Here is a 27,275-nt window from a genome sequence, read left to right as displayed (position 1 = left end):
ATCTTAACTCGTTTACGGAAGTGATATTACGACAATATAACAAATGTCATAGCAAACAATACTTTACTCACGTTATTGAATTAACTGCGATTTCGTGATCGTCGTTCCATAACTTCTGTACGTGTCTATAATTTGTGTACGGATGCGACACAAAGAAAGTTGCCTTAATTGGACATCCATTAGGGTTCTTTCTGTCCGCGTTGAGAAGCTGCTTCGTGTAGATATCCCAGTTCTCATGATTCACGGGTCCGTCGAATGTGAGCGTTATCATTTGAGGTGTCTGTAATGATAAAATTTAGCTACAAGCGATTATAGTTTAAAAACCAAGTGTAAAACGTTGTGGTCATTTAAATATTACACATTTCATGATAACTAACTAATATTTTGGCAGAGTTTACAATAAGGAATTAAAGCTCAAAAGTTATCTCGCCTATCTAGACTCGACAGCCAATTGTGTTAATGCAAACAAATGACAGCAGTACTATTTACCAACTATCTTACGTACAAATATATCGTATGGCTCCATAACTTTGTGAGCGTTTAACACAAGATATAATAATACTATTTGTACTGGGCCTTTTGTATTTCGCTATCTTAGTTATTATTATTTGTTTATAGCAATGATATTTAAAAGTATTTAAAAGATAGGTTACGTAGACAACATTTGGTGTATGAAAATGATACACTAACGCACACATGAATAATTTAACATTGCAATAACACACTACATTACAATTACACGTCAAAGAAGGATACTAAATGCAATTATCGCAAGCGAAAAAGGGATAACTCTAATTTGCTAATTGCTTCGTATTTGTATAGATTTTTTACCGTACACCGTGATTTATGCCTAAATTACGATTCATTCATGAGTTCATGTAGTAAAAGCTATAAAGTAGTAAAACTGCATTGAAATTAGGTAGATAATGTGTCATTGATTTTATAAAAAAAATATATTGATTATAATATATAGCTACATTGATGATATTAATTACATATTTATATATAAAATAATAAAAAAACATACAGACACCAAAACAAAACCGAAAGGTATCTACAGTAAGGGTCCAATAATTTTTCAATTTTACTAACAACGGCTCCCAAAAAGTTTTAAGATTACAATTATTATTTTTTGTATCTTATATTATTTATGAATGTCTTTTTGTTGAGGGTTTATTACAATAAGGTAATGGGAGAAGAAGAAAATGATCCATTGATTCTTCTGCAGTTAGCAAGGGATATACTGAAAAAACTCCTACGTAAACAAATAGCACTCACTGTCTACATCCGCTAGCTACCCTGAGACTTGTTTTAGTAGTTTGATAGTTCAGCTACCTATATACGCACTTGTTTATTAAAAATTATTACATTCACTGCAACAATGACTTTTTTACATCATTTCCTAAAATATTCTACCTCGATCATCCCGCAACAGACCGCATCAATATTTTGTCATTTCTGTACGTTAATCTATGATCGGCTTGGCGGCGATCGGCGTTGTCATGGCAACATATTTATTTTATTAGATAAATAATTAAATCAAATAAAATGTTATAATTCATGATTTCTTAACTGTGGTATGTAATTCTATGATTTTTTTTACTTTCGTAATTAGTGCATCTTCCTATAACACAAGACGGCATTTTAATGTATGAACCTATATGAAATTGTAAGCAATTCTGTCAACAACAAACGCGTGTGTACCGTTTTCGTATCGAGAGAGCGACTACGACAAAAGGAACCAATTGACTCAATTTAGGCGATTGATTTTCGGCGCGCTAGTGACATATATACCTCTTTTAATACTATAATACCATTGGTTTATAGTTATAGCGGCATTATATAGTAGGTAATACACAGTATATAACATACTCTGTCAAAGTTTCAGTTGTCTAACTTTTACGGGTTCAGAAATACAGTCCACTCCGTTAGACAGACAGACAGCCATAGGCTTAAAATATACTAGCGTATACACGACCTGACAGCTGATGGTTAGCTAGTTTAATATTCAAAATACGACGGAGCTGTCAAACGCGGCTGTCTGCTTAAGACGTGTCAATCAAAATTGGTTAAAGTAACTATAGATTCGCTTTCTTTTCGAAGTTAAAATGCTTTAGGCGCGTTATGAAAAACTGATGAGAGTGAAATTTTTAAGATGCGCGCGCATCACTGTTACACAAAAGTAACAGGGTGAAGTTGGATCCTAAAATTTTCTGACGTTTGCGACATTCGTTATTTTTTTTTTAGTTTCTTCGTCCATTATTAGGATACGTAAAGGGTTCAAGTCCGTACAGCTGTTTTATTTAACTTAACGTTTTAATTAACTGTCAAAGCCAACGTTGGAAGACTTTTACAATATTGTTTATTTATATTTTCTACAAAGGTAGAATAGCACGAGGAATAAATAATTTTAAGGATTTTTGCTTTGTTAGGCCAAAGAAGTATAACTTCTTGCGTGCATACATTACATACAAGTACACGCACACTATTTTCTATCTTGTCTGTGCCTCCGTTAGAAATGTACTTCTTTCTCGGACATTATGTTTATCTACACAATAGTAAATTGTAAGTCGGGCTATCTTTCGTCACCTATCGGTCACGTCATCCTATAAGTGTTATCAACTTGAATAATAGCAGTAAATAGCTTACCTGACTAGGTACCAAGTTGCCTGGTGTGTCTGTTCCATTCTTTGTACAGAAGCAGTTTGGCAAGAGACACAATCCTGGATCGCAAGGTAGAGCTCCGTTTGGATCGTAAGAAATGTCGCACCATCCCTGGACATAAAATTGAAAAGGTAAAAAAGGCACGAAGCAAAGCATTGCTATGATGTACTGTGTCGACCCAAATGTGTCGAGGTAGACCTAAGCAGGTTGAAAAGATTCACCAGCCACATAAGAAGGAATTTGCTGCAGAAGAGGGCTATTCGCGCTATTTATAACCTAGTTCCTAAATCATTAAGAGAACAATTTAAAGAAATAAGCATTTTGACTGTTGCTTCTCAATATATTCTTGATAATGTTCTATATGATAATAAGCACATTGAGGAATTTGCTAGAAACTGTGAAAATCATTATGTTATCACGAGGAACAAACATAAACTTGTTATGCCTACTACTAGGTTAAGTCGAGTTAGTCTTTTATTCGGCGATGTATATTCATTTACAATATGATCCCAGAAAATGTACAAAACAAATGTGTTACGAAATTTAAAAGAATTGTTAAAAAACGTTTGTGTGGAAAAGGTTACTGTAGCATAAACATACTACAGACTGGGATTGAAGCGAACACCCTCAGGATCTTTAATTATAAACGATATTACATAGCCTGCTGAGTTTCTTGCGCCCGTTCTTTTCAGATCTGAGGCAGTCTATTTTGAATGGGGTTTTGACGTTCGATAAGTGGTTTTGAATCAAATATTTGAATGAGTAGGTAAGTATATTCCGACCCAAGAAAGAATTACGTTTAACTTACACTATATAATATGATAGCTTAGTATCTAGCAGTATATATAGTACAACGACATAGACAATCCACGTGGCAGCAGTAGCTTACATTTTTCGAAAATGGGACAATGTAAACAATTTCTTCGAGGGTGAAGCTTATAGACACGAGACGAAGCGGAGACCTCACAATACATTGAGTAGGTGAATCTTACTTTCTTCAGAGTGATAAATATATTGTTTATACTACATCTTGCCTCATGAAGTAAACAACAAATGTTTTTTTTAAATAAAACGGAGGACAAACGAGCATCACTTAATGTTATGTGATCCCCACAGGCTCTTTAAGATTAGAGGAATCACAAGACCGTTGCCGGGCGTATGAAGCATCAAATAAACATACATAATATCACGGACTAGTAAAAAAAAGAAGGACTCCGCGCCGTGATATTAGCAAATGAGGCACCTTTATGCTAGTATGTGTGCGGTTACGGGGTATACCAGTTAAACAATTTTTTCTCCCTTAAATAATCATTTATCCACAAATACTTTTATATTATTGTTTTTACACATTTCCACAACGCACGACGGCATTTTTAAAATATTTTATTGCGACACAAACTGATCTGTCACAGACGATGGCAAATCTCATAATGGCGGCTGATCGGCTTGTATTAGTGTAAGTGTATGCGTGGGGCTATGTATTTACACGTTTACCGGCTTGTTGCACTGATGCCTCACTGTTATGTAAGGTGACACGGAGTCAGGAGATTATGATTGTAGTTACGTGGTGGGCGAGGAGTGACCCGGGGGCACCGTGGTGAAAGTCAGCGGCTCTAAATACCTACAGCGCCGTCATTGTATTTTACGTAAACAATAGGCCAAAAAATATAAATAAGTAAAATAGCAAAACAAAATGCAATTATTTTACAAATGGGAATGCAGAGCGCCTTGAAGTATTTTTGACAGGCTTAAATTGAAAATAGCCAGTATCGTTTCTGTCAAAATATTCAATAGCCAATCTCTTTTAATACAATAATATCATTGATAGCCAAACAAAATATTGATGGCACTATTCACGGACGAGGTCACTATTAAACGTAATAATTTCGTTAATTCTTTGGCGTAATTTTAAACGAGCGGAATAATTTATCTTTGCGTGTGGATGATAGATATTTATATATTTAAACTAGAAGTATAAATAGAAAAATTCCAATATTTACAATTAAATATTTGTATGCCGATATATTGGCGAATTGTGCTGTACACCTATCAATTGTTAAGAACTATGTTACCACGATTCATACAAATAAATCATTCCATTTCACTTAACTGCAACAACAAACTTTTTCCCATAACTGTTATCATAACTTTTCTGGATTCTAAACAATATGTTATGTTTTTAAAGTGATAACCCTCACTTCTAGGATAAATACACAAATAAAATTTGAAAAACAAAATTTTATGAACGATGCGGGATTCGAACCCACGACCTCCGGCGTTCCGTGCCGGTGCTCCAACCAACTGAGCCAACCGTTCGAGTAGCGCCTCGTTATAAAATTCTGTTTGCTTTGTTCAACTCTCAGGTTGTGGCTTCATCTACAGGATCTACTTTACAGTTGATAACCTGCTCAACCCCAATATTTGCATATTAGGAAATTGACTTGAAATGTCGCTTTTGTAAATCTAAACAATATGTTATGTTTTTAAAATGATAACCCTCACTTCTAGGATTAATACACAAATAAAATTTGAAAAGCAAAATTTTATGAACGGATTTTTCAGGATTCCGCTTATTTTTTATGAAACAAATACTGCAGTTCGAACTATTTTCAATACAAAAATACTTAGCAAGAATGGTAGGTATCTATTTCTATTGCACTTACGCACAGATATTATGTAGACGGAGAATACTATGGATTATTACGTAGGTATTGTGTTACGAATGTTTAACAAAGAAATTCCAACGGAGTATGGAGCTAACGATCATAAAAATTTAAAGCGCCCTGTGTTACAGATAGCACCTTCATTCTGCACAAAAAACACCATTATCGTCATTTTAACCGACTTATAACCGATATAAATGAAATATAACAATGCGATTTGAAGTCCACGTTCTTTCACACACGACAAATACCGATTGTTTAATAGACAACAAACAAACGGAACAAATAGGCACAATTAATCGTATTAAATGTGCATAATTATGAATGATTTGCAAGTATAATAGTCTTCCTCTTCCAATGAAAACTCTCACATCGGAAGTTACGTAACGAATGCTACTGGTAGTCGGGCAAACGTTAAATTTCGCGCGCAGTGAAAGTGGACGCATGAGAACTAGATTAAATACAAAACGAAATGTGTGAATGACTTGAAAATGTGTATTGAATAATTAATCTGTGACAAATACGAAAAAGGCACTACAATTCGTATGCATAACCGGCGTTTGCCCTGGGTCGATTGGTACGTAGATGTGTCTTCCAATCAAGCAACGGGTTGTAGGCTCGATTCCTTCTAGGACCGTCTCATATTTCGCTACATTTACACACGCAAACACATAATATACTGGGTGTATGTGTGTTTGTGGGTGTGTATATGTTGTTATAATAATGTATCCTGGTTTGTAGTAATTTTTCATTAAAATAATTATTCGAACGGAGGACTGTTCACAAGTATACGGCTGTGAATCAAAAGTATTTCTCACATATAGGTAACTAGTTAACTACGGCGAATGGAAACTATGGAGAGAAAGGGACAGAGTATGTGTAGTGAGGTGAGTAAAAAAGAAGTCATTTAACGAGCTTTTATTTTTGTTTCTCGTTGTTTTTATGTGAACAAATCCTTATCAAAGTTGTTTTTAATAGTTTGGACGCTTAGATTATTTATACGTCTAGGTAGACTGTGACAGCTGTAAAAACGTCGAAAAAGGTCGTGAGGTCGACAGTTAACCACTATTTTGAACAATGCACGCACACTATCACAAAGTGACATACAAATCGCGAGTGTTAGACGTAGCTTGTCACGCACACTAAACTAATAAAACTGGCTTGTTTTCATCGGTTTTTGAAATCGTTATAAAGAAAAAACAATATTTTTTATGAAAAAAGGGACGAGACGAGCATGAAGTTCAGCTGATGGAAATTGATACGCCCTATCCATTACAATGCAGTACCACTCAGGATTCTTGAAAATCCCAAAAATTCTGAGCGGCACTACAACTGCGCTCGTCACCTTGAGACATAAGATGTTAAGTCTCATTTGCCCAGTAATTTCACTAGCTACGGCGCCCTTCAATCTGAAACACAGTAATGTTTACACATTACTGCTTCACGGCAGAAATAGGCGCCGTTGTGGTACCCATAACCTAGCCGGCATCCTGTGCAAAGGAGCCTCTCACTGGTAAACAAATGCTTTAGTGAAGTGCTTATTGTTTTATAATCATGTTCGCACCAGATGGTGTCGGGGTGAGCTACTAGTACCTACTACTTACTTCGTCTGAAGAGTCCACACAATCGTTGGAGCCATCACAGAAGTATTCAGCCAGAACGCATGTCTCGTCAGCGCAGCCCAGATGTGTTTCATTTGCACATCTCGCAGACTCCAACAATGGTTTCGGTACTATCGTTTCTGTAAAAAAACTTGTTACCTATGTTATATTGAACTTAGAACTACTTGTTCTCACAAACGGATTCACCAACGCAGAGCATACACCACTCGACAGACTTGATATCTTTCGCAAATATTCTTTATTATGATGTTTGCTCTTAAGAACGGATTTTTGAAATATTTACCCCTAACGGGATAGGATAAGGGATAGACAGGTGAAAGGTTACTCCGTCATTTTATAGCTTCTGCTTAGAATGAAATTTAAACGAATATATACGATACTGCTATATCCGGGTTTATCAAACATTTTAAATTTAGCGTTAAACGTTAACCCCTAACACGTTAATAGTTTTTTAGGACTACGTTGATTTTCTACGAATAAGCCACAATTGAAAATTGCTGGCATATGCTGTGAGTCTATAGGTATATATATACATAAACTAATAAGTTATCTCAATACAAAAAAAAAACATTTTTATAAAATTTTATTTCCTCTGTCTGCTCGTATTACCGGCTTATACAATTTTGACATTTTCACCGGAAGATAGCTCATGTAATAGGAAGTAGCTACGGTTATTTAAGAAAAATTGTGAACTATAAAATTGTTTGCATGTTAACGAATACAATAACTCTATTTTACTAAGAAAGAAGAGAAATGCTCAAATGACGTGACGCGTAAACATACGAGTGTCTACAAATAACATATTTACAGATAAGGACAAATGAAATCCTATTTTTTAGTAGATAAAATATACTTTATGACGATTCAAAAGCGCTTACCTTAGTCACCGAAAGAGTAGTGCTATTTTAGTGTATTTGAATTTTCAAATTAATAACTAAATCAAGTTTTATTGGAAATGTGATTTGATATGAACAATAATTCAGAAAATAGGGTGAACTATTATTTTATTGACACTGCTATAATAATTAGTACTTTTCAATTTAATTTGTCAAATTAAGAGTAGAATTAACAGTAGTGTTATCCCAACTGAGGTCAGCGATCGCAGTGGTCGATGGTCAATGGTCAGGTGATGATCACAACATAATATCGTAAACAACTGCTCTCGGCTATGTGTACTATGTGAAAGCCTTAGCTCTTAATTAGGCATCTATCGGCCTTACAAATAAACTTGGTACTTACATAAAAAGTTATACCAGATAATAAACCTAGAATTAGATAGATCAGATTAAAAAGTTGACTATATCGCTGACAACAATATAATGTCAATACAATGGTAGCTCTCCCGGCCTACGGACTTGCATCCCGTGCAACTAAATAAATTAAAAAAAAACTAAATATATAAAAAAAAAATTAACTCTGAAATTTTCCGAATGTCAAGCAGCCTTGCAAATAAACGCGGGAAACGGTACACTTCCGATTAAACCAATAATAAGCTAAATGTCTATTTGTAAACATTTTGCATATTCTTGGTTTATTCTCAGTTACAAATTTATACCAAGTTTATTTGTAAGGCCGTACATGCCTGTCGGCGTACGTTCCTAAAAGGCCGCTCCTGTATTTCTTTTACAGTTGTAAAGATGACAACTTACTATGTGGTGACCCGTACGCTCATCTGTCGTTATATTCACAAAATATATTAACGGAGCCCTATTTAACACTTTAGTTGTTACTTAAAAGTAAATACTTTACGTGGACATCTAGATAAATATGTAGTAAGTACATATAAAGATGTTAAGGCGACACTAAATGCCGGCGACCTTGAGCGATATGAGTTCACGGTTCCTATGTAACAAAGCCAATATTTTCAAAATTCTTTTAATTGCTTACAATCCTCATTATTGACTACTAATCTGAATAAATGTACCTACAAAAAAAAGTAAAATCTATAAGAACAACTTTTATGAAAGTAGTATACTAAACAAATGCATGATGCCGAGAAAAAACTTGTATAAGTGCAAAGAAAACTGGTAGTTCATAATAGCTCTGGAGTGCTAACTTTAACCAACAATAAGCATTAGCAACCTAGAAGTAAGACATAAGGGTATGTGTAACAGGATAAAGAAGTGTTCATAGCTCCAAATCCTATATTTTCATCACATAACTTGAGGAGGTTTTTAGTCGGTAGGGGGTGTTTACACCCGAGCCCGACATATGCGCCCCGTTTCGGGCTTCAATACGTAAATGTATTTTACTCCTCTCGAAAAAAAACCCGCAAAACTTGTCTAAAAACACCTTGTTTGCATGTTTTCTATTTACCCTTCGCCTTAAATGTACATCTCAAACCTGTAGTAAGATCACAGTTATGCACATTCTGGTAGGAATCACACAGCTGACGATTGACGTCAAAGAGTAGACCCTGGGAGCATTTGAACTCGAACACTTCATCTTGCAGACACAGATAATACTTGGAGCACTCGACCGACGTCCACATCAGGTTCTCATCACGATCGGGATTCCTGTTACAAATAAAAAGTAATAAAGAATTTAATAAATGAATATCCCTTAGATAATTAATACTTACGTCTAGACATGTGACAGCTGTGTACGCTTCGAAAAAAATAGCAACGCACGCAGACTAAAACAAAGTGACTGACGTCTTGAAGACGTAGCTGTTTGCACACTAAAGTAATAAGCCTGGCCTGTTGTCATGCGTTGCCTAACAGCAAGAGGCTTTTTTTATGAAAATAAGGGGCGAGAGCTGACGGTAATTGATACGCCCTGCCAATTACAATGTAGTGCCCCTCAGGATTCTTGAAAAACCACATAAATTCTGAGCGGCACTACAACTGCTATCGTCACCGTAAGACATCCAATGTGAAGTCTCATTTACCCAGTAATTTCACTAGCTATGGCGCCCTTAGACCGAAACACAGTAATGCTTACACATTACTGCTTCACGGCAGAAATAGGCACCGTCGTGGTACCCATAATCTAGCCGGCATCCTGTGCAAAGGAGCCTCCCACTGGCTCTATATAGACGTATAAATTATCTACCAAGTAAGTAATAAACCACCACTCTTAGTTGTGGATAAACCATAGAAATCTAAAAATGAAAGTATATGCGGTAGTACGCTTTTTATATTAAGAGACTTGTAGATACATTAATGGTGTGCAAAATACATTGATGTAGTATTAACAACTAAACTCACAATCACACACAAAAAATATCTGAAGCAAAACTCTGCCTAAGTGTCTATTAGGCACAGTTTTCGTTCAGTTGTGTTTCAGCCGCGCTTAGAATACAACGCCACACAATGACAAAGTTTAGTTTGAAACTGTACAAAGAAGAGCATATCTAAACTTACAAGGGATGAAGTCTCGTATTTCAAGTTAGTTTGCCCATAAATTACGTAACAAAATTGTGTAATCAACTTGACGATTATGACCAATTTACTAAATAATTACATTTCAATTACTAAAACAAAATGTTCTTGTCTCGTGTTCGCGTCGGAGCTTTTAATGAGCGTATACAATAGACTTTGAACATTACTGCCACGAAATATGGTGTTAATTTGAACTGTATAAGTTAATGTATACGTATTTACAGCGCCGCTCGGACATCTTTTGACGACCTTTTAATAGGAGATTGAGGAGTCTAGTTGTTTACAGTACGTCAATGGCAAAATACGAATTAATTGAGAATCTCATTATGAAAGAAGATCACATATATATATAAATATAAAAACAGCAGTTAAGTTAAAAAACGAGAGCTACGGATAAAATTTAATATTTTAAATGGCATTGTTGCATGCTGTGGATGATACTGTAATATTATACTAACACTAAATCACTACTTATATGCTTTACACAGCTGTAGAACGCAACAACTACTAAACCAATTATAAATACATACATACATATAATCACGCCTCTTTCCCGTAGGGGTAGGCAGAGGCCACTTCTTTCCACTTGCTACGATCCTTACATACTTGTTTCGCTTCGTCCACTTTCATTATTCCTTTCATACATGCTCTTCAGTTTAGGGTACTATTGACCTGGCCTTTTTCAATGACGTCCCTGATTTGATCTTGAAACGTCCGCCTAGGTCTTCCCCTTCTAACACTTTCACTTACACTAGCCTTATACACTTTCATCGTCAATCGTTCTTCATTCATTCTCTCGACATGTCCAAACCATCTCAGCATATTATAAATTACCTTTAGAAAGCTACAATATCAGTACAGTAAGTACAGATTGGGGATGTGAACGTGAAAATTGATAGAGAAATCTGATTCAAATTGAAACTATATAAAAAGGCATTAATGGCATTTATTTTCACAAAATTGATTCCTTTAGAATTCTTTTAGATGTCATTTCTAATGTACTAGATACTACTACCGCTACGGAAACAAATGGCGCTCTGAGAGAGAAGAAGCGGCGCAAGAAACTCTCCCAGCATTCTTTTTTTTTGCGCTTTCCAATAAAAATATACAATATTGTACAGTCATTTCTATCGCTAAAATACAATCATAATCTAATATAATAATATTTATAGTATTTAACGAAAGTAATGGGTTTGAGCTTTATATAAACGCAAGCCTATGAAATTCTGAACAAAATCTGTACCAAAACCCGTACCAAATCTGACCATGAGGCATAAAAGGCATTTATTTTCTCAAAATTGATTCCTATGGAATTCTTTTTGATGTCATTTCTAATATACTAGATACTACTACCGCTTCGGAAACAAATGGCGCTCTGCGAGAGAAGAAGTGGCGCAAGAAACTCTCCCAGCGTTCATTTTTTGCGCTCTTTTTAATGAAATATACAATATTGAACTGTCATTACTATTGCTATAAAATAATCATAGTCTAGTCCCTGGCTGTCAGATCACCTAAATATTCAACATTTTTTTTTTACATAATGCCTGAATAGTGGCTGGGACATTATTATAAAAGTGTATACTACTAACAACTACATACCCTTAAACTTAAAATGGGTTCAAGTTGCAACAATTGATTATCGACTTTCAGTTGTTTTTTTATTGAGCTTAGAGATATATATATATCATCCTCACCATCTGGATGTGTGGTGGTCCTCCACAGTGCGGTTTTCAAGGAGCTTTCTTCCACGTACTACAAAGCTGTGGAATGAGCTTCCTTGTGCGGTGTTTCCGGGACGATACGACATGGGTACCTTCAAAAAAAGCGCGTACACCTTCCTTAAAGGCCGGCAACGCTCCTGTGATTCCTCTGGTGTTGCAAGAGATTGTGGGCGGCGGTGATCACTTAACAACAGGTGACCCGTACGCTCGTTTGTCCTCCTATTCCATAAAAAAAAAACAAAAAACTAAAAAAAAGAAGAGATGAAAGATGGATGCTTCGATAATTGAATAAAGTTTATTTGAATTTGACGAAGGTAAACAAAAATCTATGCAAGCAAAGTCGCAAGTGGCCGCTAGTATCATTTAATAAAGTTACGAACATGAACTACAGAAACCTGGGTGGTACTTCCAGCTTTTCAAGCTCAAGGTTATGATATAAATAACGACTTATTATTGTTTGCAGTGAAAGTTCGGGTCAACAGTCTTGTTCGTCATTCATCGTTTATTGGCGTGCTATAACTACGTAGATAATAAATAGACATTATTGTATCATATAACAAGTAATTTTTGTTTGTTCGTTTTTTAGGTACTGCCATACCGTTCATCCGATTGCAATGAAACTTTGCGAACCGTAAGATCAATCTTTGTTATATCTTCAATGGATTTATTTGAAATTTTTCTTATCAGAGTGACCATTGACTTGGTTTTTGTATCTACAATCCACTTTGTCGTAACTCGACTCAAAGTGGTGAGGAATCGAATCTTGCATCGTTCAATCGACCACCCGGAAAACTGTTATACACAGGTTTTCAAACATGGAGACTATTTTAACACGCAATTTTAACACTCTATAACTTTCCCCAATATGGCGCTGCAACATATAAACATAGGTTACTTGTCATAATTTATAATATATTATTAAGAAATATTATTTTCCCAAAAAATACCGACTTCGAACATGCACATACAACTATAAGAAAAGAAAATATAAAATAAGTTGTATTTATTCTCTTAAGGGAAATTTCAGTATGACCAGCGTTATACACGCCTTTATTACGCATTGCATAGCATTGTGCGTGTTGGGAGTTGCGTGAGTAGTAGGGATTCGCCGGTTCTGGCTCACAGTAGTAGGGATTCGCCGGTTCTGGCTCCTCGATTCTGGCTCACTTGCTCGTGATGCCTACTAAAAAAAAAAAAAAAGAAGTTTGGTGTCAAACTGGGGGTTTTGATGTATTTCCGAGCGATTGCGCTGATCCGTTTTTCGATATCTCTTATAGTTTCAAAGTTAGCTTTTTAAATTAAACAGATCCATAATCATTAATAATCACTGGTCATTTAGCTAATGATTGGTGAGCGACTCAATGTCTAAATTTCCATGAACGTGATACAGGTAATTTACTAATTACCTCTATCACATTCGTTACTACGATTAAAAAGACAGTTTCTGTATTTATTATTTATTTTTAAAACATGATTTAAATAAAGTATATAATAAAACATCATTGCAGATTGTATCATTTTCAAAATATTTGATGAAATCATTCAAACTCTTCTTATTAAACTTAAAGTATAGATACATTATGCAGTACTCGCCACACACTGCGGTATATTCATTCTGTACTCTTGCAGTATTGTAGTTATACATTCTGCAATTCCTTTGTAAAAACATCAGCTGGAATCCCTGAGGTGGACGACCATATGAATCGAAGTATTGTCCAATACCCTGCTCATCAATGTGTATTGCAACCCAGTGAGTGCCTGGCTTATTATCACTATCTAAATTGCTGACAATATAACAGGGCGTTACAACATATATCGGCAATCGGTTTGCCGCGTAAACATTATTTTTAATACTGGGATCGATTTTGTTCAAATAATTCTGTATCTCGATTGTATTCATATTAGTTGAGAACAGGGTCTTGTCAGTTGCGATGATTGAATAGTTATGTGGATCATAATAACATAAGCACTCAATAAATAAGGCTTTAATGTATCTTATTCATGTATTTAAAACTTATATGGTTACAATAAAACAAAATATCATTACAAGCGATTCAAATATAAATCTATGAACATTTGATGAAATTATATTTTCATCAATTTTATTATAATATAAAAGCTGATTGAAAACGAACTTTGTACCTACATACTTACGTAGTCATTAGTACAATCTGGAAATGTTGACTCCATTAAACTATCAATAATTGAACTTATCATTTAAGTGCCATTATGTTTCACCATAATAAAACAAAATAACACAATCTTAGTCAATATGACTCTCATTTTATTGTTCATGCATTAAATTCTATTGAAGGGGAAATTGATATTATTCCACAAACGAAAGAAAAGTACATTTCTTTCACAAAAACGATAAAATTTAATAATCATAAAATTCAATTGAGATTCGTTGATTCGTTTAAATTTTTGCCTTGTAGTTTAGACAAACTTGTTCAAAATTTGATGGAGGAACAATTTCAAACATTAAAATATAATTTTCCAAATAATAATGATTTTTTACGTCTTAGAAAAAAAGGAATTTATCCATATGAATTTATGTCATCACATGATTCCTTAAAACTTTCAGCACTCCCTAGTCGCGATAAATTTTACAATACATTAACCGACACACATATTTCCGATGAAGATTATGAACATGCCAAGGATGTTTGGCAACACTTTCATTGTCAAAATATGTCAGATTATTCTGATTTATATCTTAAAACCGATGTTTTACTTTTAACAGATGTGTTTGAAAATTTCCGAGCCTTATGTTTGCAAACATATGGTCTAGATCCAGCTCATTATTATACAGCACCTGGGTTAAGTTGGGATGCTATGTTAAAATGCACAAAAATTAAATTAGAATTACTTCAAGACTTTGAACAAATAGCTTTTATTAGATCGGGCATTCGAGGAGGTGTATCTCAATGTAGCAATCGTTATGCCAAAGCAAATAACAAATATATGCGAGAATATGATAAAGACACACCAAACTCATTTTTAACTTATCTTGATGCTAATAACCTTTACGGATGGGCCATGTCTCAATTCCTTCCTACAGGAGGTTTTGAGTGGGTAGATGTCACAACTAATTTTGATGTCCCTGATGATTATGAATATGGTTTTATTTTGGAAGTAGATCTAGAATATCCTATTGAACTGCATGATTTACATTCTGACCTACCCTTATGTCCCGAGAATATATGTATTGGTAATACAAAAGACATAAAATTAGTTCCAAACCTTCGTAATAAAATTAAATATGTGATTCACTACAGAAATTTAAAGCAATGTCTGACAATGGGTTTAAAATTACAAAAAATTCATAGAATTTTAAAATTCAAACAATGCGCATGGTTACAATATTATATAGATTTAAATACAAACATGCGTAAACTAGCCACATCTGATTTCGAAAAAGATTTTTATAAATTAATGAATAACTCAGTGTTTGGAAAAACAATGGAAAATATCGAAAAAAGAGTAAATGTAAAATTATTGAGTCATTGGGAAAATCAGGGTAAAATTCTAGGCGCACAAGATTTAATTGCTAAGCCAGAATTCCATAGTTTATCTATTTTTAATGAAAATTTGGTTGCAGTTCAATTACGAAAGACGAAATTGTTCCATAATAAACCTATTTATTTGGGATTTTGTATATTGGATATTTCTAAAACTCTAATGTACGACTTTCACTATAACTATATGTTTAAAAAGTTTCAAAACAAATTAAAATTATTGTACACAGATACTGATAGTTTAATATATCAAATTTTTACAGATGATTTTTACAGAGATATAAAACCTGATTTACATTTGCGTTTCGATACCTCTGACTATACAGAAAAAAATATATTTGGCTATCCAAAACTCAATAAAAAGAAGTTAGGCTACTTTAAAGATGAAAACAATGGTAATATATTTAATGAATTTGTAGGACTTAGATCTAAAATGTATGCATTAGATGTTGAGGGAAAATTCACAGCTAAAGCTAAGGGGGTTAATAAAAGTGTTACTAAGAATATGAAAATGGAAAATTATAAGACTTGCTTATTTGAAAATAAGAACGAATATTGTTCAATGCTTAGATTTAAGTCAATAAAGCATAATATTTTTACTCAAAGAATAAATAAATCTAGTCTGTCATTTAATGATACCAAACGGTACATTTTACCGAATAATATTGATACATTAGCTTGGGGTCATCATAAAATAGAATAAATATTATATTAAATTTTAAGAATAAATTATTATAGTTTTAAAAAACCAAATGAGAGATTATTGTATTTAGATGTATAAGTTGCGGAGTAAAACATGATGTACTGTATATTGTTTCAATTATCGATTTTTCTGTTTAAATAAATGGTGGTTTAATAACAGATTGTTTCATTACTATACTAAACCTTAACACACATAGACGTAGTAGATAATGCATCATTTCAATCATCCATTCACTGCAATAGTTGCTGGTCCAAGTGGATGTGGAAAATCAGTTTTCGTAAATAATTTTATAAAATTTTTGAATGATATCTGTGATACAAATTTTACCCAAATCACCTGGTGCTTTGATGAAATGCAGCCTTTATATAATCTCAACCACATTAATTATCTTCAAGGTTTACCTGATTTATCTATGTTTGACGGAAAAAATCCTCAACTTGTAATAATTGATGACCTGATGAGGGAATCAGATGGTCGTATTGTTGATATATTCACGAAAGGAAGTCATCATAGAAACTTAAGTGTGTTTTATTTATCTCAAAATTTGTTTCATCAAGGTAAAGGACAAAGAGATATATCACTCAACTCAAGTTATATAATATATTTCAAAAATCCTCGAGATAAAACCCAAATTCGATACTTATCTCGTCAAGTATTCCCTGAAAATCCGAAATATTTGGAAGATTCTTACAGAGATGCTACCAATGAAGCTCATGGTTATTTAATGATTGATTTGAAACAAGAAACAAATGAATTGTGTCGCGTTAAGACAAAGATATTTCCATCCGATGGATATTGCACTGTTTATGTACCCACAAAAGGGTTTAAATATGGTAAGAATCAAGAAATTTCGATCATTTATAAATGATGCATAGACGTTTAAAGACGCATAAAGATTTGTTAATTGCTCTACATAAACTGAAGCCAAAATATCAAAAAGCTTTATTAAAATCATGTAACAAAACAGAAATAAATTACATTTGTGAATGTATTCATAACGTACTGCGGGGTAACGTTGAATTGGCCGAGAAAGAAAAATCTAAATTAAAGAAATATAAAAATATTCTTCGAAAATTGGTAAGAAAAGGTACGAATAAAATTAGAAAAAATATAATTGTACAAAAAGGAGGTTCATTTCTACCGATAATATTGGGTTCTATTCTAAGTGGGTTGATTAATTCATTTATTTAAGAAAATGGATAATGCTAAAAAAATGTTACTTATTGAACCATCATTATTGGAGAAGTTAAAACAACCCAAAGAAAATGATACGCCAAGATCTCGATTAGATACTGATATGCAAAATATCTTAAGCAGTGACATAGAAGATCGAAAGAAATGTATTTTATATTTGCAAACCCTTCAAAGATATCTAAACTTCGTCAAAGAGGATCGACAACCATACCACATACCACTTATAAATGATAATGATTCATATATTGGTTTTAATCAAAGTCATAATGAAATCGATACTGATTATATAAATCATGATGTGAATAAAATAAATGTAGTTCCTTCTCAAACATCAGTGGAGGTTAACAAAAATATTGGAGAAATATACACGAGCTCTGAAATACTGAAACTAATACCGAAAACATATGCTAAAAAAGGTGAACTTTTACTAAATTTGATTTCCTTGAATAAAAATAAAATAAGCTGGGATGAATCTGGTACCGTGATTATAGATAATGAAAAAATACCTGGGAGTAATATTGTGGACTTGGTGAGTGATTCCTTGAGAGCTCTTCAGAAAAGTGAACCTATAGGTTGGGAAAAATTCGCAACAACTTTAAAGGAAATAAAAGTACCACTCACTTATATCGGGAACCCAAAGCGATTGGATTTTATAAACCATTTGCAATTAAAAGAGGTTGAAGCTAAATCAGTACCTGACGAAGAATTTTCTACACCAACAAGTAATAAGTACACAGGGAAACTAAAAAAAAGATCGGACTGGGAAAAATGGACCCCATATTAGAAATAAATAAAATTTATTATGATGCATCACATCCTGCTGGCTACAGCACTATTGATAAATTGTCAAAAGCAATGAAGGGTAAAATGGACAGAAATAGTGTCTTAAAGTGGTTACAATCACAAGAAACATATACATTACATAAACCTGTTCAAAGAAAATTTCCTCGTAACAGATATATTTTGTCTAATATTAATGAGTTATGGCAGGCCGATTTAAGTGATATGAGATCTTATTCTGAATATAATGATGGTTTCAAATACATACTTTGTGTTATTGATGTCTTTAGTAAATATGCGTATGTTCGAGCAATGAAAAAGAAAAACTCTGAAACAGTTAAGGAATGCTTTGAAAGTATTTTTGCTGAAGCTAATACTACACCTACACATATACAGTCTGACAAAGGAACTGAATTTGTTTCCAAATATGTACAAAAATATTTTAAATTAAAAAACATAAATTATTATACAACCAATAATCCAGATATTAAAGCAAGTATTGTCGAAAGATTTCAGAGAACTCTTAAAATGAAAATGTGGCGCTATTTTACACACAAAAATACTCATAAATACATTGATGTTTTACAAGATCTAGTGCATTCATATAATCATAGTTTTCATTCTAGTATAAAAATGTGTCCATGTGATGTTAATAATACAAATATAATGAGTGTATGGCGAAATTTATATGATAGAGAAAGTAAGATAAAAACATCAATTAGTATGGTGAATCCAAGAATTCACGTTGGAGATTATGTTAGAATAACAAAACATAAACATATTTTCCAAAAAGGATATGAATCAAATTGGAGTGACGAAATATTCATCGTATCTACTATAATACACCGATCTCCGTTTGTAGTATTTACTTTAAAGGATTTAGAAGGTGAAGAGATAGTTGGTACTTTTTATGAAAAAGAGTTACAAAAAATCATATTCGACCCCACTACTAAATACAAAATAGATAAAATAATACGCTCTCGATATACCGGTAACAGAAAAGAATTGTTGGTGAAGTGGAGAGGTTATCCAAATAAATTTAATAGCTGGATATTAGCTTCTACTTTGAAAAAAATATGAATAAAGATAGTTTTTATTTAACTTTACTAAGCAATAGTTCTATGGATTATTTTCCTGATAATACAACAACATTATTTTCTACGAAACTGCCAAAACCAACAATACTAGAAGGTGAATGGAGGGTTGGAGTAGTAGAATTTCAGTACCCATGCACTATGTTCACCGTTCAAGAACATGAAAACATTATTTATATAACAAAGTTGATGCAAGTACCCAATGAAAGTAAACCGTCATATGTTTATTACAAGACACATATTCCAGCCACAAATTACGATAACATAAATCATATTTTGATGGCACTGAATAACACTCGAGAAAAAATTAAATTTAAGTGCGATGAGGTTTCAAGGATTGTAGTTGCTACAATAACGGATGAATCCATAAAATCTGTAACTCTATCACCTAAATTATGTCTTCAACTAGGGTTCGAACCAAACAGGAACCTCGTTGAAAAAAATTTTGGAAAGTGTCCAGCTAATTTGCATTTGGGTTTACCGTCTCAATTATTTGTTTATTGTGACATAGTGGAGCCTCAAATCGTTGGAGATGTTATGACACCCCTTTTACGAATAATACCATTGGATCCCTCAAAATACATATATGGAGCGTACAAAATGCACGTTTTCTCTCCTCCCCATTACCTACCTGTGATGCGTAGAGAATTTGATACAATCGAAATAGATATAAGAACAAGCACCGGTCAAAAGATACCATTCCAATTTGGAACAGTGTGCATTAAACTCCACTTTCAAAAATTATAATGTACGGCAAACGTGATAATATTTCATGTCCATATGAACACTATTATACTCACCAGGCCGGATCGGGTATCGGAGTTATTTATAAAGGAGCACCGTATCAAAGAGGTCATGGAATCGGAAGTTTTCTTGGGGGGCTGTTTAGATCTATTTTACCACTACTGTCTAGTGGTGTTCGAACTATTGGTAAAGAAGCATTAAGTACCGGTGTAGGTATATTATCAGATATGGTTAATGCACGCCCCATGGAAGATTCAATAAAAACTCGTCTAAAAGAAGTCAGCTCAAATTTGAAACGAAAAGCCGATGCTAAAATAGATAATATCAACATGTTTGGATCTGGGTATATAACAAAACGAAAACGTCGTTCTGCGATCATTCCATCATTGACTGCGAAAGCGAAAGCTATTAAGAAATTAAAATTGAATCAAAAACAAATCAAAGATATATTTACTGATTAAATATGTCATTTTTACATAGTCAGTCTTGTGAATGCATTAAGTCCGAATTGGATTTATTTGCATTACCATCAACTCAAACTAGCATTGAAAGTGGACTATGGATTCATTATAAGCCCATTTCATCACTTGCTGATGATGGACCAATAGAATTTCAAGTACCTGGGGCAGGTGATGACTATGTGGATTTATCCCATACTTTACTCCATATAAAAGCTAAAGTTTTGAATCAAGATTATACAAAACTGACAGTACCGACAGTTGTGGCCCCAGTTAATAATTGGTTACATACACTTTTCAGTCAACTTGATGTATATTTAAATCAAAAACTTGTATCGCCACCGAATAATACATATGCATATCGAGCTTATATTGAAACTCTATTGAATTATGCACCTGCTGCAAAAGAATCTCATCTCACTTGTGGTCTATGGTATGAAGATTCAGCTGGAAAAATGGATGCAACTGATGAACAAAATAAAGGATTTATTAAAAGACAAGAATTGGCTAGTGAAAGCAAAGAAATAGAAATGATAGGACATTTACATGGAGATTTATTCAATCAAGAAAAATTTTTGATTAATGGCGTTGACATGTGCGTAAAGTTAGTTCGTTCTAGAGAAAATTTCAATCTCATGGCTTCATCAACTGACCATAAATTTAAAGTGTCTATTACAGATGCAACTCTTATTATTCGAAGAGCACGAATCAACCCAACTGTGCTACTTGCACATCAAAAAGTTTTATCATCTACTACAGCAAAATATCCAATCACGCGAGCAGAAGTCAAAGTTTTAACTATACCATCAGGCATTCAGGGGAAAACCCTTGATAACATATTCCTTGGTCAAATACCCAAAAGGTGTATAGTCGGTTTTGTGAATAATGCATCCTTTAATGGTAGTCTCACAAAAAACCCATTCAATTTCGAAAATTATGATATTAATACATTTTGTTTATACATAGATGGACAACAGATACCTTCAAAAGCCTTACAGCCATCGTTTGACAATAATATTTTTACTACGGTCTATCATACGTTATTCTCAGGAACAGGTATACATTTCCTAAATGAAGGCAATGGAGTATCAAGAGAGCAATATGCCAAAGGGTTTTGCTTGCTAGCCTTCGACTTAACACCCGATTTATCAGCAAATTCTTCAAGTCATTGGAATCTTATAAAACATGGTAGTGTAAGATTAGAAGTTCGTTTTGAATCAGCTCTTACACAAACAATTAACTGTATTGTTTATGCGGAATTCGATAATGTTATTGAAATTGATAAAAATCGTAATATTTCTGTAGATTACAGCAGTTAGAATATAATAATTAATGTTTGAATCGTTTGTATCCTTGTGTATTTTTTATGTTGATTAAATACTAGATTACCTTATAAATTTATATAATAAAAATATGTATATAAAATGATATTTTGTTTTATTATGGTGAAACATAATGGCACTTAAATGATAAGTTCAATTATTGATAGTTTAATGGAGTCAACATTTCCAGATTGTACTAATGACTACGTAAGTATGTAGGTACAAAGTTCGTTTTCAATCAGCTTTTATATTATAATAAAATTGATGAAAATATAATTTCATCAAATGTTCATAGATTTATATTTGAATCGCTTGTAATGATATTTTGTTTTATTGTAACCATATAAGTTTTAAATACATGAATAAGATACATTAAAGCCTTATTTATTGAGTGCTTATGTTATTATGATCCACATAACTATTCAATCATCGCAACTGACAAGACCCTGTTCTCAACTAATATGAATACAATCGAGATACAGAATTATTTGAACAAAATCGATCCCAGTATTAAAAATAATGTTTACGCGGCAAACCGATTGCCGATATATGTTGTAACGCCCTGTTATATTGTCAGCAATTTAGATAGTGATAATAAGCCAGGCACTCACTGGGTTGCAATACACATTGATGAGCAGGGTATTGGACAATACTTCGATTCATATGGTCGTCCACCTCAGGGATTCCAGCTGATGTTTTTACAAAGGAATTGCAGAATGTATAACTACAATACTGCAAGAGTACAGAATGAATATACCGCAGTGTGTGGCGAGTACTGCATAATGTATCTATACTTTAAGTTTAATAAGAAGAGTTTGAATGATTTCATCAAATATTTTGAAAATGATACAATCTGCAATGATGTTTTATTATATACTTTATTTAAATCATGTTTTAAAAATAAATAATAAATACAGAAACTGTCTTTTTAATCGTAGTAACGAATGTGATAGAGGTAATTAGTAAATTACCTGTATCACGTTCATGGAAATTTAGACATTGAGTCGCTCACCAATCATTAGCTAAATGACCAGTGATTATTAATGATTATGGATCTGTTTAATTTAAAAAGCTAACTTTGAAACTATAAGAGATATCGAAAAACGGATCAGCGCAATCGCTCGGAAATACATCAAAACCCCCAGTTTGACACCAAACTTCTTTTTTTTTTTTTTTAGTAGGCATCACGAGCAAGTGAGCCAGAATCGAGGAGCCAGAACCGGCGAATCCCTACTACTGTGAGCCAGAACCGGCGAATCCCTACTACTTGCGTGATCGAATATGTACGGAAACATGATACTGTCCGCACTTGAATAATAGCATTATTTATTAGATACATAGATACTAACTGATAACATTTATTACAAAAATTTCAATGAGTTTTGAGTCTGTTAGGTTCGCGCACGCTCGTGCACGCTCCTCCATGGGGTGTGAGTCCAAAAAAGTTGATAGTTTTAAATTTATACACGTAAGAGCTTTTAGAATGCTTGACATAATAGAGGTGAAGATTAAAACAAATAAGTATGTTTTTTTATTTATTATATGATGTACCTATTCATACTAATACAAGTAAAATATTCTTTGGTGCCTGAGACATCCGTGTCTAATTTAAAAACAACTAAAACGTAATAAAGGCATCATGAAGTGCACGCCGTGGAACGGGATGATGAAGTACAGAGCTAATACGTACACGCCGCATGTAACGGGGTCATGAAGTACAGAGCTAATACTTACATGCCGCATGTAACGGGGTCATAGGATCGGGGGATAAAAAAAATACACTCCAGCGATATGGTATCTGTACCTATCGCAATATCAGTATATTCTATTATTGCGATTACACGTAGGTAAGCCAAAACCCTAACTATGAAGGGAAAATGTTAAATTTAATTTTCGAAGGTCGGCGATGTATCTTTTTTAAGGAATAGAAGGACAGATGAGCAAATGGGTCATGTAATGGTAAGGGATCGTCGCCCCCCAGTCTCTTGCAAGGCCAGAGGACTCACAAGCGTTGTTAATGTCCGATCTGCCGTTTCCAAACAAACAAAAATCAAAATTCTATAGATAATTAATGAGAAATCTTCTCTTTTCTCCGCTAAATCTATTTCCACAGAAGCTAAGCGGAGTGGAGGTGTTGAAATAACGAAATCTGATTGATTATCAAAATACATTTCGTCTCTTCTCCGCTTTGGTGGATACCGGACCTAAGATGCCGGTTAGCTGGATACCACAGCGGCGTCTTTATCTGCCGTGAAAGCTTCGTCAAGGTTATAAAATATTGTTGTATTATATCTATTATTTATTAAATTATTATAAAGTCCAAGACTTTAAACTAAATCGTATTTCATTGGAAATAATATCAATTATAGGCAAACAGTGTTTCCAAATAATTTATCGTCAAATCTCAGTGGGTTTGACGCTACAAAAATTTCAGCGAAAATTATTGAGTTTCAGGCACGTTTGCGAGAATTATTTAACCCTCAATATTTTAAAGGTCTCCTTGAAGGGAATTATTCAAATGCAAACTTCCTTAGGCGGGATGTGCACTTAATGTGTGAGTATCGAATCAGAGTGAGGTGTCACGATCAGCTATAGGTACGTTACGCTCATTCAGCTAAAGTTAGCTTGAATCTATAAAGAGAGCGCAATCAGTCAGAGAAATTTTTTTCAGAGGAATACACAATTATATATTTTTAACCTCGACATGAAGAGTGATTTTAAATAGACACGGTTATGTTTGGTAAGTATAAAATTTTAATACTAATTCCTATTCATTAATCCGAATAAATAACTTATGCGACTATAATTTATAGATCTCTTCAGGAAAATGTCAATGCAATTAATTGACACTATCATCAATTTAAATCTAATATTGGGTTGATAACAGCAGTCGAATCCCACCACCGTCGATATGCGAAATTTCACCAGCATCATTTTTCACTACGTCTGGCATGCCGCAAGCTACAACCACGCGTTCTGCAAATATTTTTTGTCTCACACAGCCGCTTTGTATTCTCAATAGGGTATATGCATGTAACTTATATTTAATTGAAATATTACTTTTTATAATATTTATTATTATTTATTATATCTTAAATAGATTTTTTTTATTTAATTTGTGTTGTATAATAAATATTTAATATACAAAAGTGTAATAAATCCGCGCGAAATATAAAACTACGAAACGGAATGCTATTGGTTAAAGCGCAGTGTGACGTCAAAGTCTAGATAAACATAAGCAGTGGCATAGTTCCTAGATATTACTTTCGGTGGTTAGCGATATATTAAATTATATGTTAGTTTTTTATTATTTAATTATCTGTATAATTTTTATTTACAATGACTGAAAGTGGATTTGTTAAAATGCAATGAGATAATCTTACAAAAATAGATGCGTTTATGATGCTGTTTGATGACGTGTTTCGAACCCAGATTTTTTTCATCTGAATTTATAGAGTGAAACTTGCACGGTAATTATGTGATAATAAATTTAATTTTTAAGTTTTCTCAATACATATTTTCTCACATTAATTTCTAAAACTAAACATTATAAATAAATGCAGAAAATATATAATTTAACTGGAATTACCATATCCACAATTTTTTTCTGTTATTAAAGATCATAAACATATGATTCCCGTTGAGATCAATGTTAAGATTCTGTTTTAAGTTTTTGCATTTTTAAAGTAAAAAGCATTCAAACTATAAACTAAATAAAAACGCGCCCGCTCATTGCATAAATTATCACTATTTGTAATGAAATGTCATGGACTGAATTAGTTGTATTGCGAATTTATAGGCAAAAAAAAAGGTAAAAAAAAATATTTTAAATAAGTTATCACAAACATATTATATAGGTACCTTCTTAACCGAAGGAAAAAATCGGCCATACATTTATTAGTAGGTACAATATAGATTCTTGGGATAGACTCTGACGTCACAGAAACCCCGCGCAAAAAGGCGCGTTTAAATAATCGAAATATATTGCCGGGAAATAATATTTATTTTTTAATTGAATAAGAATGTTTTTATCTATAATTTCATGTGTTTGATAATTTTTGGATGTAAAAAATAAAATTTAAGTATTTATAAAATTCATGCATATACCCTATTACCGGCTGCAGTTATCCCAAACCGATACGACTTAGGGACTTTAAAGATTAGAGCATTCAGCATAGTCCCGACATTAAAGACAAACGCATCTCTTGCGGATGTCCATTGCCTCACTACTTGTAACTAATTGACTCTTGTAACTAATTCTAGTAGGCTTCATAGGATACATAATAGGTTTAAGGGTAAATAAATCTATACACTTTTATAATAAAGTCCCAGCCACTGTTCAGGCATTATCTATAAATAAATTTAAATGTTTTATTAGAAAATGGCTCTGTTGTAAATCTTACTACTCCACAGCTGAAGTGATCGGACTATATTTATAGCAATAGGAATGACAGTACAATATTGTATATTTTATTAAAAAGAACGCAAAAAAAGAAAGCTGGGAGAGTCTAGTGCGCCGCTTTTTCTCTGTTAGAGCGCCATTTGTTTCCGAAGCGGTGGTAGGTATCATTAGAAATTACATCAAAAAGAATAATTCTAAAGTAATCAATTATGAGAAAATAAATGCCTTTTTATACCACTACCCATCACATGAAGCTTTTGCCCGGTTGCATCCTATTAAAATATAAAAAGTTACATTTGTATCTATTTGTTAGGTTCATAAAAAATCAATTAAAACCATTCCTCCTTGTCGAAATAATTTTTTATTCTAATAATTTAGGCTATTTTAAGCTGTCCATTAGCCATTTTAAGCACTCTACTTAAAAAATATTTATCATTAGTTACAAGAAATAAAAAAAAGCTATATACCTGTAAAAGCGTCCACTTTCATGACATTTTACTTCATTCAAACTTTTCTCACTCACGTGTTTCCCATGAACCCCTGAAATAAATAATTACTAAAACACCGCGCAAAAACTTATCGACCATTTACACTATAAACCTTTAGTAGCTACCTACCAAGTAACAACGTAAGAGCGAGTACGTAATATAATCGTGAAAGTTGTAAAGCCATGTTCTGGGCTCAACTTCTGTTATAATACTGATTACTGAATCACCGCTTGACTTTCATTTACCTACCTACGTTATTGAAGAGAGCGTCGTCGCATAACGAGCGATGATAGCTGGCGGAAAAAGGCTATTGCGCTTTAAGGTAATGTTCTATAACATTCTGTAAAGTGTAACTCGTCAAAGTTTTTGAAGTAAAATGCACGATTGACTTTGGGAGTAAGCGGGTGAATGCGGGACGAGAGCCTTATCTACGAAAAGTGTGATCGGGTGCGGGGAAGGGAAGTTGAATTTTGAAGTGAACAGTGCAACAGAAAAAACGACAGGTATGAGACACAAATA

At 33.4% G+C, this 27,275-nt stretch overlaps 1 protein-coding gene across 1 annotated transcript in view; it reads right to left on the bottom strand.

Annotated features, from left to right (window-relative positions):
- Nucleotides 1–27,047, bottom strand: part of LOC126977479 (chitin deacetylase 1) — a 33,542-nt gene extending 6,495 nt beyond the window's left edge. Inside the window, exons 1-6 of the mRNA XM_050826321.1 lie at nt 26,886–27,047; nt 26,736–26,808; nt 9,293–9,465; nt 6,932–7,068; nt 2,650–2,775; nt 72–280 (exon numbers count right to left, since the gene is read on the bottom strand). Coding sequence (XP_050682278.1) covers nt 72–280; nt 2,650–2,775; nt 6,932–7,068; nt 9,293–9,465; nt 26,736–26,808; nt 26,886–26,940 — 773 coding nt within the window. The 5' untranslated portion in view covers nt 26,941–27,047. The remainder of the gene's footprint in view (nt 1–71; nt 281–2,649; nt 2,776–6,931; nt 7,069–9,292; nt 9,466–26,735; nt 26,809–26,885) is intronic.
- Nucleotides 27,048–27,275: the final 228 nt, after the last annotated feature.

The sequence above is a fragment of the Leptidea sinapis genome, chromosome 45 (genome assembly GCF_905404315.1).
Source record: "Leptidea sinapis chromosome 45, ilLepSina1.1, whole genome shotgun sequence".
In the NCBI taxonomy this organism is placed as follows: Eukaryota; Metazoa; Arthropoda; class Insecta; order Lepidoptera; family Pieridae; genus Leptidea; species Leptidea sinapis.
Note: the sequence above shows the minus strand (reverse complement) of the source record. Positions and strands in the feature narration are given on the sequence as shown.